The sequence below is a fragment of the Ictidomys tridecemlineatus genome, chromosome 2, assembly GCF_052094955.1.
Source record: "Ictidomys tridecemlineatus isolate mIctTri1 chromosome 2, mIctTri1.hap1, whole genome shotgun sequence".
Lineage (NCBI taxonomy): Eukaryota > Metazoa > Chordata > Mammalia > Rodentia > Sciuridae > Ictidomys > Ictidomys tridecemlineatus.
This window is the reverse complement of record NC_135478.1, coordinates 119,388,850-119,406,632: the sequence shown is the minus strand read 5'-3', so window position 1 is coordinate 119,406,632 and position 17,783 is coordinate 119,388,850. Positions and strand designations below refer to the sequence as shown.

The following is a 17,783-nucleotide window of genomic DNA, read 5'->3' as shown; positions in this document are numbered from 1 at the left end:
TAGACCAAAGAAATCCTTCCCATACTTTTGACTCCAGCCTAACTCAACTCCAACCAAGAAATATGGTTCTTGTTAACTGAACCATGTGATTAATATTTGTATTCATACCTTGAGAGGAATTGTTTCTTTATGCTTTAGAATCAACTGTGTCTATATCATTTGAACAGCTGAAATACTATAATGAATACATTTGTGCATAATTACATTCCATGTGTTAATGAGTTCAGTTCACTTTCCCCTCCATACTTCGAAAGTTCCTTTCTGCTTCAGAAAGGTTGTGAAAGAAAACAAGCTGCATACTGGGGAACCAGTATGACTTACTGAAAAGCTTGGACTACCTTTGATCACATAAATGAAACTACAATTAGTGAAAGGCAATGTCTGATCTCCATAGACCTTCCTCTCACTAGACAGTGAGGGACAAGAGCAAAGTGCTAATTCAGGCAGCTGGAACACCAAGGTCCCCAACCCAGCTCCTCTCGGCTTAAAATCCTTTCCATTAAGAAATGGGCAATAGCCAAGCACGGTGGCGCATGCTATAATCCCAGCGGCTTGGGAGGCTGATGCAGAAGGATCATGAGTTCAAAGCCAGCCTCAGCAAAAGCGAGATACTAAGCAACTCAGTGAGACCCTGTCTCTAAATAAAATACAAAATAGGGCTTGGGGATTTGGCTCAGTGGTTGAGTTCTCCTGAGTTCAATCCCTGGTGTCCCTCCCCGCCAAAAAAGAAATGGGTATAGGACTGGGGTGTAGCTAAGTGGTAGAGTGCTTGCCTAGCATACACAATGCCTGGGGTTCAATCCCCAGCACTGCAAAAAAAAAGAAGCAGCAGCAATGCAACAACAAACAAAAGAAAGAGAAAAATAGATGGGCTATACCCTCTGTAAAACAGAAGTAACTTAAAAGTATTGTGACTTTGAACAAGTCATCGATATTTTCCGAGCCTTAAATTCTTCATCAGCAAAACAGGCACAATACTCTCTAGCTTGGCTTCCAGAAAAGACTACATTGAGTAACTTGCAAAATATTCTTGTTACAGCACTTTGGCAAATGCCATAAGCCAGGCATGGTGGCACACGCATATAATCCCAGCTATTCTGGAAGCTGAAGCAGAAGGATCACAAGTTTGAGGTCAGCTTGGTCAACTTAATGATACCCTGTCTCAAAAAAATTAGAAGGACTTTTTTGTAGCCCAAAATGAAAAATAAAGAGTAGCCCTGGGTTCAATCCTCAGTACCACAAATAAACAAACAGAACAACAACAACAAAAAGCCAAGTATGAACATGTAAAGTCTTATTAATATTATAATCAGATATATCTCCTTTTAATATTAAGCAGCTCCTAGAAACTGGAAGCATGCTACAGTGAGAATTTCCCCAGTGCAGATTTAAGCCATAGATTACCTTTATTTGTAAGATCCTTAAAATTTACACCGGAAAAAATAGTTAGAACATCCTCCTCCATATGAACCACATATGCTGTCTGTGAATCACTTTCATCTCCAAATTAGTAGAATCCAAATTAGTAGGGCTTTCCTACAGTGAAATCTGTTTAAGCAAACATCTGCTGGTTCCCAGAAAAGTGATTTCCACCCCCCCCACACAGGTAGCCTTTGAATTTGTGGCCTAAAATCCATACTAAGAAAATATAGCCTTTGTGACCAAGGTAGTGTTCTTGAAAGCTTGGGTCTTCCCTAAACTAGAGCAAAAATGTGCAAAAAAAGAACTCCACTCTGGGCCAGGCAGTGCCCAGATTTAATGAAAGTGACAATGACTGCTTCATCACTGTTGGGGCGATACTGATTGAAAGGACACATTTTTCCTGTTACTAATATTCTTGATCAAAGCATAAAAGGAAGCATATGTTTTAGTTGAATCAAGGCCCATTTTCTGTTTTCTCAATTACTCATTTTTCAGAGAAGTGGAATAGGGGAGGCACAAAATGCAATCCCAAAGCCATGAATTCTGTCCTTAGCATTACCCAAGATTGCATGAATGACCTTGGGCAAATCACAGAGGGCAGATAGTGCTTCAGCGCCTACATCTTTAACCGTCAACAAACCCCCTCCCTCAGGCCTGGTGAATGCTCAGCAAATATTCCACGAGTCATCATATGATGAAGCTGTGTTTCTATTGGTGTGATCATCAAGACAACGTACAGCCTTCCCCCACTCACCCACTCAAATGACAGACCAGTTACTTCCTGGCTTTGATATGAAATTGTACCAAGCTACCCAAAAAAAGTTAGCGAAGAAGAATGTCATATTGATTTTTCTAACACAACAGGGGTGGCTTTACAGATACCTGTAATGAAAAAGGAAAATAACTGAAAAGATTATGCTTTACAATCGCAAGTCATCAGTGTCTGAGGACATCTTATACTTCAGTGAAAGGCAGGAAGCTGGGAGACTAGGAGAAGGTGGTATGTGAGTGAAATGGGAAATCTGAGGGACATGAAGTACCCTGGGCTAACCCTCTTGTTGGTCTTAAAAAAATAGAACGGAGGGCTGGGGATGTAGCTCAAGTGATAACGTGCTTGCCTGGCACACGCGGAGCACTGGATTCGATCCTCAGCAACACATAAAAATAAAAAAAATAAAGATGTTGTGTCCACCAAAAACTAAAAAAATAAATATTAAAAATTTCTCTCTCTCTCTTTAAAAAAAAAAAGAATAGAAGGGACAAAAACCCAAGATGGGCCAGGGTTGTGGCTCAGTGGCAGAGCAGTTAGAAGATTAAAAAGACACACCACATGTGAGGCATTGGGTTCGATCCTCAGCAGCACATAAAAATAAATAAGATAAAGGTGTTGTGACCATCTACAACTAAAAAATAACATTAAAACAAAACAACAGGGGCTGGGGTTGTGGCTCAGCGGTAAAGCACTCACCTAGCATGTACAAGGCCCTGGGTTCGATCCTTAGCACCACATAAAAATAAATAAACAAAATAAAGGTATTGTGTCCAATTAAGAAATAAATATTTAAAAAAAAAAAAAGAAAAGAAAGGAAACACAAACTTGGTGATGTTCCTCTCCAATCCCTCCTGATCTGTAGTGAGTGAATGAAAGTGAATGATTTTCAGCTAGCTGGACAGCTCCACAGGCAGAGGCTAGCCACACAATCAGTGCGAATGCCCCTGAGAGATGAAGGAGGCAGGGCTGTGTCTGAAGGTGTGGTGGGGTGCCTCCACATAGGACAGCTGGCTTTTAGAAGATGGAGGGAGAATCTGGGCTCTTTTGACCTAAAGGCCACATTTGGTCATAACTAGAGATTGTAAATTCATTTTTCCTGGTTAATAAATAGAGGTTGGTGTGGTGAATGTAATGACCCACATGTGCATAATGAAATTTCACAGAAAATTTATCTTTCTGAATGAATTCCCATAGAATGAATTTTATTTCATTAGAAGGATATACTTATCATTTGTACATACAAACACACATATGCCCACATACAGAAATTAGGACAGTGACAATGGATTCCCTAATCCACAAGTCTTAGGACATCTCACTTCCTAGGACAAGTCTTTGTTGAGAAAATCCAAAGAACCAGAATATAGAAGCCATCCTGTGACACAAGTTAATGTCCAGGAAGTTGCATTTTTCTTCTTTGAGCCTACCTTGGCCTGGACAGCATAAGAAGCCAGGAGCACAGAAGCCTCAGGAGGGCAGTAGATCTTTTCCTCTAAAATCTGCTTCTTCACCTAAAAGGGGCAATGAGGGAGACATGAGACTGTGCACAAGGAAGTGAGTCGCGCAGGCTGGTCACAGCAGATGGCTGCAGGGTGTTCTAAATGAGGGCTGTCAAGGCAGCCTGTTAATGATTTTCTGACAAAGGGGACAATTTTTTTTTTTTTAACTGCTGCAGACCACTTGAGAGTTCAGTCACTGAGAAGTTACTGCTAAGATGGCTACACATAAAACCCCCCTCATCTTGGACTGGGGGGTGCGGCTCAGTGGTAGAACACTTGCCTAGCAATGGGTTTGATTCCCAACACTGTAAAAATAAATAAATAAATAAACAACACTCATCTCTTCAAGATCAAGGCTGATGAGTAAATGTGATCTTCATGGTTATTACAGAGACTGACCTGGCTGTGGCAGAGAGGTGTGAACTAGAGAAGTGTCAGGAGCCCTCTGAGGATGACTACAGCCTAGGTCCCTGCTGAGCACTCAGAGCATGGAGGAAATGAAGTCTACTTTTAAGTCTAAAGACAAAAGCTACCAAGGCAATGAGTTATGACCGCAGAAAAAAACATCACTTTCAATGTGCTGCTCTAAGGAAAAAGGAAGCAATAAAATTTGATCGATTCAACACTTTTAAGTACACGTGAGGTTCAGGAAATATAATTCCTAAGCCATAGTGTTGAATTAACATATTTCATTGCACTTAATTTCTTGGAATGGTGCAGTGTATGATCCTGACATAGAGGCAAGAAAACTGCATGATGCGGAGCACACTAAAATAAACACAAAAGAAAAGCCAACTCTTTTTACAGATGTCAACAGTCACCAGATTCATAAAAGTAGTAAAATTTGCCTTGTTCTGTTACAAAAACACCCTAACATTTCAATGAAGGAAAATCAAACTAAAGTCATACGAGGGATAGATTCTGCTTTCAAGCACTTACAGGAATGCCATTTCTATAACACTAAGACATTCAGGGACCTTGAGGTCTTTATGTGGCTTCATTCACACAAAGAAATTCTTTCCAGGTTTTAAAACTCATTTTATATTCTTACAGAGAAAATGAAACCTGAGCTGTTTTGAAGCAGTGCAACTTTTCAAATCCTTGGATTCTTTTCAAAGGAAAAGGAAAAAGAAGTCACACTACAGAAAAACTGAAAGGGCTATCTTTTGACTTGAAAATACTGGAAAGAAATCTGACACATACTCTGTGTGTGTGCGTGTGTGTGTGTGTGTGTGTGTGTACGTGTTTGTGTGCATGCGCACATGCACATGAGAGGAACTTTTGGTAAAAGAAATTATTTAGGGGGCTTATTACATTTCACTTAATATTTACCAAACACAATATTCTGAGGCTCAAATTAATTACAAGGATGCTGTGACACACCACATGTCTACTTCTGGAGAAATCATGTAATTAACAACCTTGCTGCAATCTTAACGTCACTGACAGTGGGCACCTTCGGTCACACAGGCAGCCCTGGTGCCAATCACTGCAACTAGCCACAAAATCAGGGAGGTGCTCTGGCCACAAGTAAGCACACAGGCAAAACTGACAAGGTTTCCATCATCCTCTAATTCCCCTCCCCATCCCTCTAGAGGGTCAATAACCTATAATTATGCATCTCCTAATTTCTTCAATTTGGATGAGTGATTACTTAGGAATGCCTACTGAACACTTGATGACTTTTGCTTTTAAGGGGCTTACACTCCAACAAGGAAGCAAAGGAGCAAGCAGATAATTAAAGAACAAGATAGCATGAAGCAGAAAGCTGGAAGTATCACAGGCACGAGACAAATCAAGCATCACCAGCATTTTGAAGTTCTGTCTTAATGAGATCAGATTTTGAACTAGAGAAGAACTACTGCTTTATAAGCCTCTCTCTTTAGACTTTCTTTGCACTTTCAAGTTAGCTTGAAGCAAACAAGACCCATCTTCTGGGAGGTTTTAGGTTAGGCAGCTGCTTCTATCCATGCTTCATCATCACACCTTTGCAATTTCATCTGACACCAATTCTCATCGCTCAGGTATAGTTCTATTTTGAAGATTTTTTTCCATTACAGACCCAAAGGGACTGACGCTCTAGAGGCAGAACATTTTTGCAATGTGGAGGCGTTTGTGGTCAACTCTGAGAGGTTCACTCAGGATGCCTCTGCAACCACAGAGAGGGCACGGGGGGGGGGGGGTATTCTCTCAGAATTTAGGGGGTAGCACGGGCTGATGTACCTGCAAGAAGAATAAGTGTTGTGTGATCTCCTGAACCAGCTCCTCCTCAGCATTCTCAGGATAAAATTTGGCCAGGAAGTGAAAGGTGACCGGCTCCTCCTTTGAAACATCATGATCCAGCACCTGCAGAATTGAAAAGCAGAAGACACACGTATTGTGTCAGCCCCTCTTCTTCCTGTGCTACCAAAGAACTTTTTGCAGAGAGAGTATATAATTTTTTCCGTTAATTTCTTCATATTTCTCACAAGTGTTGATTCCCCAGCTGGAAGCATTCACAGAGCCATCCACATGAGGTAATACCTTCCTCACACAGGGTTTCTGAACCAAACTAATCCATACCCTAAAAGGTGAGTGAAGTTAAGATGAAGGTTCAAATGTTCTCGAAGCCACAGGAAAAAACCTAGAAATATAATTCAAAGGTCTTGGCCACTGTCTTTTATGGGAGACTGAAATGTTTTTACATTTTTCTGAAGTAGTGAAATGTCCCTTTGTTCTTTTTCCTTATTGCCTACCTACATAACGTAGATCCAATTGGAATACACCTTAGAGATGATGAACTAGATTTTTGTGACACCATTTAAATGTTAACTGAACAACAGAAGTGAAACGTGTCCACAAAACAATCCTTTGTTTCTAGGACCCTCCAGAGATACCCCACAAAATGCTTGCAGTGTAGTCAGTAAGCCACTGCCTTTAATCTTCTAACAATTCCATCCACCCCCTGAAAAGCTTGAACCATCTGCTCTCCAGAGTGAATTTCATTTCAGGACATAAACATGCCATGTGACAGGCTACCAGGCTCCATTAACATGTGTCATAATTTATTTCCTTTGAGCAGCGGTTCCATGGCTCCTGATGCCCTCAATCTAATATCCGTTTGGCCAACACTCAGGTATGATTTAAAATTCACTTTGCTGAGAATCATAAAAACATATGGAAAGTTTTGCTGTCTATGACACATAACTCTCCTTACTCCTGCCCAAATTATAGGGGACAGTGGCCAGTAACTCAAAATCAACCTGATCTAGGATACCCTCACTGACATTGGCACTTCACAGAACTCAGATCATGAAGAATAACCATTTGAAATTTACAACCAGCAGGGATTTCAATGTGAAGACTTGAGATTACCCTGAACATATATAAACACAATTTGAACACTTCAGCTTAGGATCACACTGGTAAAAGACAGGAGGCTTTCATTATTTATCATAACATGAAGTATGTAATAACTTCAGGCAGGCAATTGCAAAGGGTACCAATTAGGGCAAGAATTAGCCACTGACTTATTTAAAGACTCAGGTGTCTTTTTAGGAGTGACAGACAAAAGCACATGGTCCTGTTCCCCAATCATCTTCATAGTTAGGTGGGCAGGTAAATATATAAGTGTGTCTTTATGTGAACATATGAGCCCATGCAGAGGGCAGTTCCTCTAGGCAATATCCATTTTCAAGCCATTTTAAAATTAGTAGGAGCCCAGACTGCACGTGCCCCAGAGAATCCCAAGAACAAATGGGCATTGTTCCTTCACCACAGGCACAGGCGCGTCCTTTATTCCTTGGATCACATTAATGATTAATTCAAGTTGGGCCATGGTGTTCTTAAAAAGACTTAAAAATTCCCTTAAGAACATGAGCCCCAAGAGAATCTTTCAAAGACAATAATCGTTGTTTTTTTTTTTAAGTATAAGATAGTAGTCATTTTTATTCATAAAGCCTGCCTCCTGGCTCAATAAATTGAAGGGCATAAAGCTGGAAGCAATCGGGCTGGGGATAACAAGCAAAGAAGCCAGGACTTGTAAGGGTTGAACCCCAGTGAACTCCACTTGCCTAGGACAGGCTGGGAAAGGGTAGGGCACAGCACTGCTGGGACCTGGTCTCTGCACCACTCAGTTCAGGAACTTGACCCCCTTTCTACCATGTAGCCATGAAGTCCTGATGATGAACAAATAAGCTAAGCATTTGCTCAGGGTAAAACCCAGAAAGCACACATCTGCCCCACTGATTTTGTGCAGTTCCAAGCCCAACCTTCTTGTCCATTTTGAGCCAGGCCACGGTGTCCTTGATTGTGTACTGTAGTCCAAAAAACCAGGTTTCCCGCAGCCCCAGAGTCCGGCACACCAAATCAAACAGGTCCTTCCCTTTCCATTTCACCTGCAATATAACAAACCAACAGGGAAGGATGTTGTGAGCAAGAATCATAACCTACTCGCCTACAAAACGGTTCTCTGCACTCTCTACTGATACTAAGATGGCTGATGAGCATTGAATTCCTAAATAATTTTAAAGCTTCCCACACAAAACCATGAGTGGGAAAATACCAATTAGAGCTTAATGGCTTAATCACTGCAGAGCATACACAATACCTCCCTTGGACACTTCCTTACAAATCTTAATATCCCCAAAGCTGCTAATTTAGGAAACCTGGTAAATAAGCATCCTCATTTAGGAGAGCTGAGCCTCCTGAGTTAACCCAGGGAGATGGCCAGCATCTGAGACATCAATTCCCTTGAGATTTTGTTGTTGCTTTTAAAAAAATCATTCTGCGATTTGATAAAAGACTAGTGGTGTGTGTGTGTGTGTGTGTGTGTGTGTGTGTGTGTGTGTGTGTTTAACTTAAATATTGGTTTTACTAGAAGTTTTTTAAATATAGGGGAGGAAGTTGCAATCAAAGTCATACATAAATCAGGGAAAAAAAGAACCATGAGAGATCAGGCAATCCAATCACAGGTTTCCTATCATAGATGCTCAACTGGACTAAAGGCAAAGTAACTAACTCATCCATAGTCAACAGAGCAATTTCAAACTCTTGGTATCTGAGCCTAGATGACAGACACCCATATACTATGGCGTGTTTACCCTAGAGACTCACTTTCAAAAGAACCTGAGCTGGACACAGTGGCATATGCTTGTAATCTAAGCAGCTTGGGAGGCTGAGACAGAAGGATCCTTGAGTTCAAAGCCAGACTCAGCAAAAGCGAGGCACTAAGTAACTCAGTGAGACCTTGTGTCTAAATAAAATACAAAATAGAGCTTGGGGATTTGGGGATGTAGCTCAGTGGTTGAGTGCTCCTGAGTTAAAAAAAAAATAAAAAAACACCTGAAACAACAGCTGCTAACCCCTTTTCTCAGCTAGTCAGTCAATCGTAGCTGGAAAAACAAATTCAATATCTGAATAGGGGAAAAGAATGTCTAGCAGCTTAGTGAATGTTGCCACCTAGTGGCTTTGCCATTAAGTCTCCCAGGATATTCCCATACTACCCCCTCAGCTACCACTTGCCAGATTCCTGCCCCATCACCTCCCAAGTTATCAGTTGAACACAGAAATACACGCTTAGTTGCAGGTATGAACACCTGAGGCACATCACAGAAACAGCAGTCATAGAGTAATCCTGAGACTCAAATGCAAGGTCGCCAAACATGGAAAGAATGAGACCACTTGATTGCAAAAGCCTCGGAACTTCTACCCTCATTGGAAATCTCCAAAGTCCTGGCACACAGAAGATGCATGATGAAAAAGGAATGGGAAACATGTAGATTTTAGAGACTTATTAGAAAAAAGAAAAAAACAAGAAGGAAAAAATATCTGATTAACTTTTTGCTAAAACCTAGTTCCACAGGGGAGTTTTCAAGTAGGATTTCTGTTTTTAATAGCTGTGAATGAGGGCTGGGGTTGTGGCTCAGTGGTAGAGCACTTGCCTAGCATGCATGAGGCACAGCATTTAATCCTCAACACCATATAAAAATAAAATAAAAAATTGTGTCCACCTACAACTAAAATATAAATGTTTAAAAAAATAGCTGTGAATGAATGGTGGGTTCCCCACAGGTACTCAAAAGGAGAGGCCATCTCTTCTCTGTGTTACATTCCAGCCTTCCAAGTTAACAACCCAGATGGAAGATACCAAGACCACAGCAGACAAGTGCTTGAGTTGCAGTGGGCTTTTCTTTCTCTCTCTCTTTCTCTCTCTCTCTCTCTTTCTTTCTTTCGCACGGGAGGGCTGGGGAGGATACTGGGGATTGAAATCAGGAGCACTGAACCACTGAGCCACACCCCAGCCCTATTTGTAATTTATTTAGAGAGAGTTGCTTAGCGCCTCGCTGTTGCTGAGGCTGGCTTTGAACTCGTGATCCTCCTGCCTTAGCCTCCCGAGCCACTGGGATTACGGGCATGCCCCACTGCATCCAGCTAATTTTGTTCTTCACTAGGGCTTTTTTTTCCTGTCTTTCTCTGACTATAGTAGAGTCCCTGGTATACAACAAAGATTATTAAGATTAACAAAGTCCTTAGAGATTATTTTGAATAAAATAAATAAAATCACAAGTTTGATTTTTAAAAGATTATAGTCTTTCCCCATTTATAATGCTGAACAATGGCCACACCCATTGCCCCATCTGACAACTGGACAAAGGGTTTTTAATTCACAGCAGGTTTTAATTCCTACAGGCAGACTTCACTGAAGAAACATTTTGGAAAACTGGAAGCTTCAGGATGCCGATTATCCTCTTGTCTCTATTTTAAGCAGCACACAGTATATAAATTATAAATGCCTACTTTGCTACAAGATAATGTACCACTAAAGTGCAGGCATTAATGTGGAGAAGTTAAACACCCATGGGCCAAGAGGATCAAGGTAATGATTCCCAACGTGCCTTTACTTACAGCCACAGCCAGGGCTGGGTTTTGGCACGAAGGGGCTGTCTGCAAGTGGGATGAGCAATGCACTGGAAGAAAAGCTGCCAAGGGAAGATGAGTGAATTTCCCAACTTGGGAGTTTAAATCCTCAACATAATATCATATTAATGCAGTTTTCCTGCATTCCCTTCTACTTCTTTGTTTTTTGTTTCTTTTGTTTTTGTTTATTTTTAATTTTTTCTTAATTGTAGATGGACACAATATCTTTTTTTTAAATTTTGTTTTCATTTGTATGTGGTGCCAGGGATCAAAACCAGTGTCTCACTCATGCTAGGCAAGCGCTGTACCACTGAGCCACAACCCTGCCCCCTACTTCAGCCCCTACTTCTTAGTTTTTAAAATACAAAACTATCTTTGTTGAATGCAAAAACAATGTCTTTGACCCCATGAAGCTTGCAATAAAGTGAGGAGGAGGGAAAGAATTTTCATAACAATTCAGAATGCCCTACTTAGGGGGGTTTCCTACTTATATTTTTAACTTTGGTGTGAAGAATCTCAGACTGTCAGGGTTGAAAATGAGCCTGAGTAATTAACTATCACAGACCCAGCCCCTTTTGTACAAATAAGGGAACTGAGCCACAGATTATTTGGCAGGCTGACAAAAGCAGACCCTGGCCTTTTTCACGGTGACTCAAAGTAGGCAAACCCCCAGTCCCTCGAGCACCTCTTTCCCTATTCTGTGGTCCTCCTTTCTTCTTGCTTTCCACCTTGTTCAGAAAGTGACCAGTGTCTGAAATGACACCCATTCTCAGAAGACTCAAATGTGGCTCATCTACAGCTTCATGTGAATTAAGTCCCCTGGTTACTCTCATTTATTTTTACAGTTAGTACTGCAGAGCACATGGCTATGTGCCAGCACTGTTGGACATCGGGACTACAAAACGATGCAAGCAGGATGCATGCAAGAGAAGCAGGGGAGAACTCAGGTCCGAGAAGACTTAAAGAACAAGCGAGAGTTCATGAGGTAGAGAAGGAAATACACCTCTTTAAAAAAATCATAATTGTGCTGGGCGCGGTGCACACACCTATAATGCCAATGACTCCCAATGAGGCTGAGGCAGGAGGATTGTAAGTTCAAAGCCAGTCTCAGCAAAAGTGAAGTGCCAAGCTAGTCAATGAGACCCTGTCTCTGAATAAAATACAAAACAGGGCGGGGATGTGGCTCAGTGGTTGAGTGCCCCTGAGTTCAATTCCTGTGCCCCTCCACCCCAAAAAATCATGATTGCTACAGGAAACTGCAAGTCATTTGCTGGAGCTGAAACCAACAGCCAGGCTCTGGAGGAGGCATGGTGGAAATAGTACTTAATGCCCAACCAGGTGACTTGACTTCAGCCAAATTCCATAGAGGCTTTGAGGACTTGGGCAGAGGAGTGACAGGGTCAGATCTGCATTCTGGATATGTTCTGACAACAGGAGAGAGAATTAGTTGGAGGAAGGAGCCTAAATCAAGAAGGACAGAGCGAAAGCCATTCCTACAATGGAAAAGGTGGTGGGAGGGAGAAAAGACAGCCTGAGAAATGGAAAGCGAGCAGTCATAGAACTGGTGCCTGAACGGGGACCAAAGGAGAAAGAATCAAGAGGGACACCTGCATTTCTAGCTCAAGCACCAGATGGTTCCACTAAAGGAGAGATGGAATACAAGAGAAACAGCAAATTTGGGAAAACAGATGAGCAATTAAGTTTTAGACAAGATAAATTAAGCTGCCTGAAGAAACCAGGAAGAGATGCCTTAAATAAATTTGATTTAAAGCCTCCATTTATAAAATAACATGTTTGAGGCTGAGGCGGGAAGATTTTTTGAACCCAGGAGTTCAAGGTCAGCCTCGGAAACATAGTAAGACCCTGTCCACCCTCCCCCCAGAGTAATAAAATAGAAAGTTCTGTCTTTAAGCAATTAAATTTTCTTATGGTCTGGAGTTGTAGCTCATGGTAGAGCATTTGAATAGCATGCACTAGGCTGAGATTTAATCCCTACCAAGGACAAGGACATGGAGGAAAAGTTGTTTTCTGTTTGGCTAAATCTAACCTCAACATGTTATTACCTACCCAAAGTTGTTTTTGGTTTTTGTTTTGGTTTGGTTTGGTTTTGGTACCAGGGATTGAACCTAGGGGTGCTTACCTGCTGAGCTACATCCTCAGCCCTTTTTATTTTGAAACAGGGTCTCACTAAGTTACTTAGAGCCTTGCTAAATTGCTGAGGCTGGCTTTGAACTTGCAATTCTCCTATCTCAGACTCCCAAATCGCTGGGATTACAGATAAGCACCACCATACCGGGCTGATGTTGTACTTTTCAATATGCCCTTCCCCAAATGTCTGAGGCTTGCTCAGTCTTCCTGATTTGAGTCTCCAGTTCTTTACAGACAAAAGCTGTTGGTCATAGATACTGTAGGTTTTCAGGATCCTTGAGAAGGGAGGTATTTGGTTATGAATGGTTATGAATGATGTGGGCTGACTTGACAGAACATGACAAATTTGTCCTTTTTAAAAATGTTTAATATTTATTTGTTTGTTTATTCATATTTTTTGGTACTGGGAATTTAACCCAGAGGCACTTTGCCTCTGAGTCATATCCCAAACCTTTTTAATTTTATTTTTTAGACAAGGTTCCACTAAGTTGCTGAGGCTGGCCTCAAACTTGCAATCCTGCTGGGCTTGGTGGCACACACCTGTAATCCCAGTGGTTTGGGAGACTGAGACAGGAGGATCGTGAGTTCAAAGCCAGCCTCAGCGATTTAGTTAAAATAAATAAATAAATAGGCCTAAGCAACTCAGCAAGACCCTATCTCTAAATTAAAAAAAAAAAAAAAAAAGGCTGGGGATGTGGTTCAATGGTTAGGCGCCCCTGGATTCAATCCCTGGTACCAAAGCACAAAACAAAATTTGCAATCCTCCTGCCTCCACCTCCAGAGTCACTGGGATTACAGGCATGTGCCACCACTCCCAGCTTGTCTTCAGTTTTGCTGCTGGTCCACTGCATTGGGCTGATGCTGTGAGGTGGCTCACTGTCATCTGAAGGTCTCCCTAGATTGTAGACACCTCTGACTAGGAGCAACATTCACCACCTTCCTATTCCCCATAGCACCCAAGTGAGTATCTGCATACAAGACACAGCAAACAGTGTCCATGTGACAAAACTGAACTACTTCAAAAATCCAAAGCTTAGAGACTTGGAGCACAATTAGTCCCACACACCCACTCCTTCCACAGATATTTAGTGAACTCCCATTGTGTCTAAGCACCATGCTAGGTGCAGGGAGAAATAAGGAATAAAAGATGAGTCCCCACTCTCACAGGTCTAGAATACGGCCAGTCAGGAACAGGTGGTCACCTCCCTAAGCCCACACAAAATCAACTCCAGGTGTTTTTCAGCACTACACTTGTGCCACAACAGGGACACTAAGGGCTGTGGGGACCCCATAAAAAGGACCCCCCTCATCTGAGAGAGTAAGGAAATGTCATCTAAACAGATTCATGGTAGGAAAGAGAAGCCAAGTGAAAACTGGGCTTGGAAGAGGAGAAGCCCGCGGATAAGTGGTGTCCCAGGTAGAGGGACAGTATACACAAATGTCTACAGGCAAAAAAAAAAAAACAAGTTTAGATTGTTCATATGGGAAATAACAGTACTATAGTTCTGTTGGAGATGAGAATTCTACCCTGTTTCCAAAACTACATTTCAATTCAATACTTTTGTCAATTGTCCAGCTCCTCTTGCATCTAAACCACAGAACACAGTGAGTTATCTGGTAACTATTTTCTCCAGTTTCCCAAGAATGGAACATAACTAGTATCATTCTAAATACACAGGAGACAAGTTGAATCATTACTGAGATGGATGCCTCAGGACATTGGGGCTTAATTCTTTCTAGGAACCACTCTAAAAATCATAGATAAGTTGGTTATCTACCATTGGTATGAATCTCAACACTGTCACTATATGACCTTGGGCAAGTTATTGAATTTCCTTGAGCTTTGCAACAAGGATAATAAACAGAACCTGTCTTAGCAGATTGATCTAAGGATTAAGTGCATTAATATATTTCAAAAGATTAAGACAGTGCTCAACCTGGAGTAAATAAACATTCAATAGGGGTAGTTATTACTAATTCTCATCCTGCCTCCTCTCCTTGGATTCCAAAGTGGTACACTTAAAGCCTTCCAGCCCTGATCCACACCAGGGATGATGGATGACAGATCGAAAAGGGCACCATCAATTCTCATTGAGCTAACCATACGATCACTCATTTGACAAACATTTATTGAGCACCCACTACATCCTAGTCATTGTGTTCGGTACAGGAGATAAATGATGAATCAGAACAAAACATGGTCCCTGTTTGCATCTGACAGGGAAGACAGGTAAATAGATAACAAAAATGAACCTGGTTAAGTGCTAACAGAACAGGATGCTGTGGGAACACAACTCAGGCTGGGGATACTGGGTCTCAGAAGCCAAGTACTAGTTGGGCCTGTGGTGAAGGAGCTGACAAAAAGGAGGTCACACCAGGAGGAGGGAAACAGCACGTTTGCTGCTTGGGTCCAAGCTGTTGCAAAGTGAAGGAATGTTCTTTGCACTTTTCTAGTATCTGACAAACAGCATAATTATCCAGTCTGCAGTACTGAATGTTCAATGCAGTACTGAATATGCAGCTTTGGCCCAACGTGTAAGATTCTGACTCCATGACTGATCAGGAACCTGGCTGTTCAGGCTCTGGATCAGAGCAGGTACACATCCTGCAAGGGTACCTGCAGGCCTCAAAGAAGCTAAGATGACAGGGATGAGTCCCTGCTTATTTTCCTGGGCTGAGGGTGTAGCTCAGTGGCAGAGTACTTGCCTAGCAGCATGAGGCTTTGGTTTCAATTCCCAGCACTTGGGGGGGAAAATCCCTTTTTTGACACCTAGTGGTATGTAAACCTTTCAGGCCCTGCATTCACACTATTTACAGGCCTTTTTGTTAGAAATTGTAATTTTTTCTGAACAGGCTGCCAAAATTAGAACAGCTGCTGGTCCTGATGAAGTATACACTGAAACCATCTCTTTCCACCTGGCCAAAGTGTTCAACTGCTCTATTTCCAGAACAGTTCCCTGCCTCATCTGGGTCCAGCAAAGAGGATGGAGGCTAAGAGGCAGGTGTTTGTTTTGCAGAGAGAAAAAGAGAGGTGGGGGAGTGAGGAAGGTGGCTTGCAGGGAGAGGAGAGGCAGGAAGAAGCATAGATCTGGACTGCATCATGTGGAAGGAAGTGCCCCCTCTGCAGGTCTCATCCTCAAGGTGCCCTTCAGGCGCAGGGGCTACAGGGAGAGAGTGTGCAAATGCGATGCTGCTCGGCTTTGTGGCTGTGCTTTCCTGTTACTTTTAACAGGCTGTGATGCAATTTCATAGATATATACTTGTGCCGGTATCAAAGATAGATGTGTATGAACTTTATAAACAGGACTAAGTGCTGTCAGCTTGTTATTTTTTGTAGGAGCTGAATTTATGAGCTTTATCCAGAGTAAAGTACTTGTCATTTATCAACCTGGAATGTTTTAAGTAAATAGCACTAAGCACTTACCCTCCACAGCAGGAACGTAACTAGAATGCAGCACTTTTCTGTTATAGGAAGCAAATGGCAACAATAACCTGCAGGGCTGATTGGGGTCTATTAACTGGGGAAGCTTTATGAATAACTTCTACTGACAGCCATCTTATAGTTGGCCAGAGTTATACTTAATCCTGAAGATGCCTTCCCCCCCCCCTTTGGGCTTTGGCAGTCTTCACATTGCATTTCTCCCATTTCTTTGGGCCACGAAGTCAGTGACAATCAAACCCCTTGAACTTGCTGATAACAACAGGGCAGGGTGAGGTGGAAACCAGACACATGTGGGAAAAAGGCCACAGTTAGACAAGGTCAACTCTCTTGAAGAAAGTGAACCCAATATGGCTGTTAGATGTAAAATGCTTAAGAATTGGAACCCATAAAGACACATGGGCTTTTTAGAAATGACTCACATCTGGAAAAAGCTAAGAGAGAAGCAATATTCTGTTTCATAGAGGTCTGGAGGGCTAGATTACCAGTCACACAAGCAATGCTATTTAACTGGTTGTCTCCTCCATAGAGGATGAAAGAGAACTGACGACCCCAGCATTCGCTTATCAGGTTTCCTTCTAATTAGCTCACAAGCTGCCATAGCATTTGCCATAAAAATTGTCAAAAGGTTAGCTCCCTTGCAGATACACCAACAGAAGGAACTGTGCCTCCCCAGGCTCAGGGAATGTGCCACATGTTTGCCGTTATTTCAGAAATGGAAAACTAAGGATGACTGCAATTTCCCTGTTCAATGTTTATCCATAACTAACTACTGCAGTCATAGCTGGCCTTTGAGAACAGATTTACAGACTTGAGAATTTAAGACAGTTATGTAAAGATTTAAACCTAAATACAACTTTTATTTGTCTGTTTTGGAAAAAATAGAGGGCAAATACCTCAATTTACAAGATAAACGTGATTGAAAGAGGTATATGGGAGCCAGGCATGGTGGAGTATTGCCTGTAATCCCAGCAGTTTGGGAGGCTGAGGCAGGAGGAACACGTGTTCAAAGCCAGCCTCAACAATGGCAAGGCACTAAGCAAACTGTCTCTAAATAAAATACAAAATAGGGCTGGCTCAGTGGTTGAGTGCTCCTGAATTCAATCCCAGTTATGCAAAAAAACAAAAGAGGTATGGGGATCAGTGGTACAGTATTTGCCTGGGTTCCACCCTCAGCATCCCCCTGCAAAAAAAAAGTAATAAAAATGATTTTGCTATGCAGTAAGTGAATAATAATGAATCCCATTAAAATCTCTTCTGATTAATCAAAGATTTAAAAAGTATAGTATTATGGCTGTAAAATCAACACTTCAACTCAGGATGTAGTATCACCACACCAAAAAAAAAAAAACAAAAACAAAAACAAAAAACAGGTTCTTCTGTCTCATGAGCTTAATGCAAAACCACTCTGCCATTTCCTTTTGAAACTAAAGGATATACCACTCCTACGCAGGCATTATTTCAACATGAGGGAAAAAGGAATCCTCCAAATAGAAACAAGATCATAGCAAAAAGAGATTTGTTTGCTCTGCTCTGCTGATCTTGAATCTATGCAAGATTCAAACCTAAAGCTTCTTTGCAAAAATTCCCATCTCTAATCTCTTAC

General features: G+C 41.7%; 1 protein-coding gene across 5 annotated transcripts in view; it reads right to left on the bottom strand.

The window, feature by feature from the left end:
- Positions 1-17,783, bottom strand: part of Nf2 (NF2, moesin-ezrin-radixin like (MERLIN) tumor suppressor) — an 86,885-nt gene that overhangs the window by 49,173 nt on the left and 19,929 nt on the right. For all 5 annotated transcript variants that reach the window (XM_021733772.3, XM_005336057.5, XM_005336056.4 and 2 more), the window contains exons 2-4: positions 7,944-8,069; positions 5,917-6,039; positions 3,622-3,705 (exon numbers count right to left, since the gene is read on the bottom strand). In XM_021733772.3, coding sequence (XP_021589447.1) covers positions 3,622-3,705; positions 5,917-6,039; positions 7,944-8,069 — 333 coding nt within the window. The remainder of the gene's footprint in view (positions 1-3,621; positions 3,706-5,916; positions 6,040-7,943; positions 8,070-17,783) is intronic.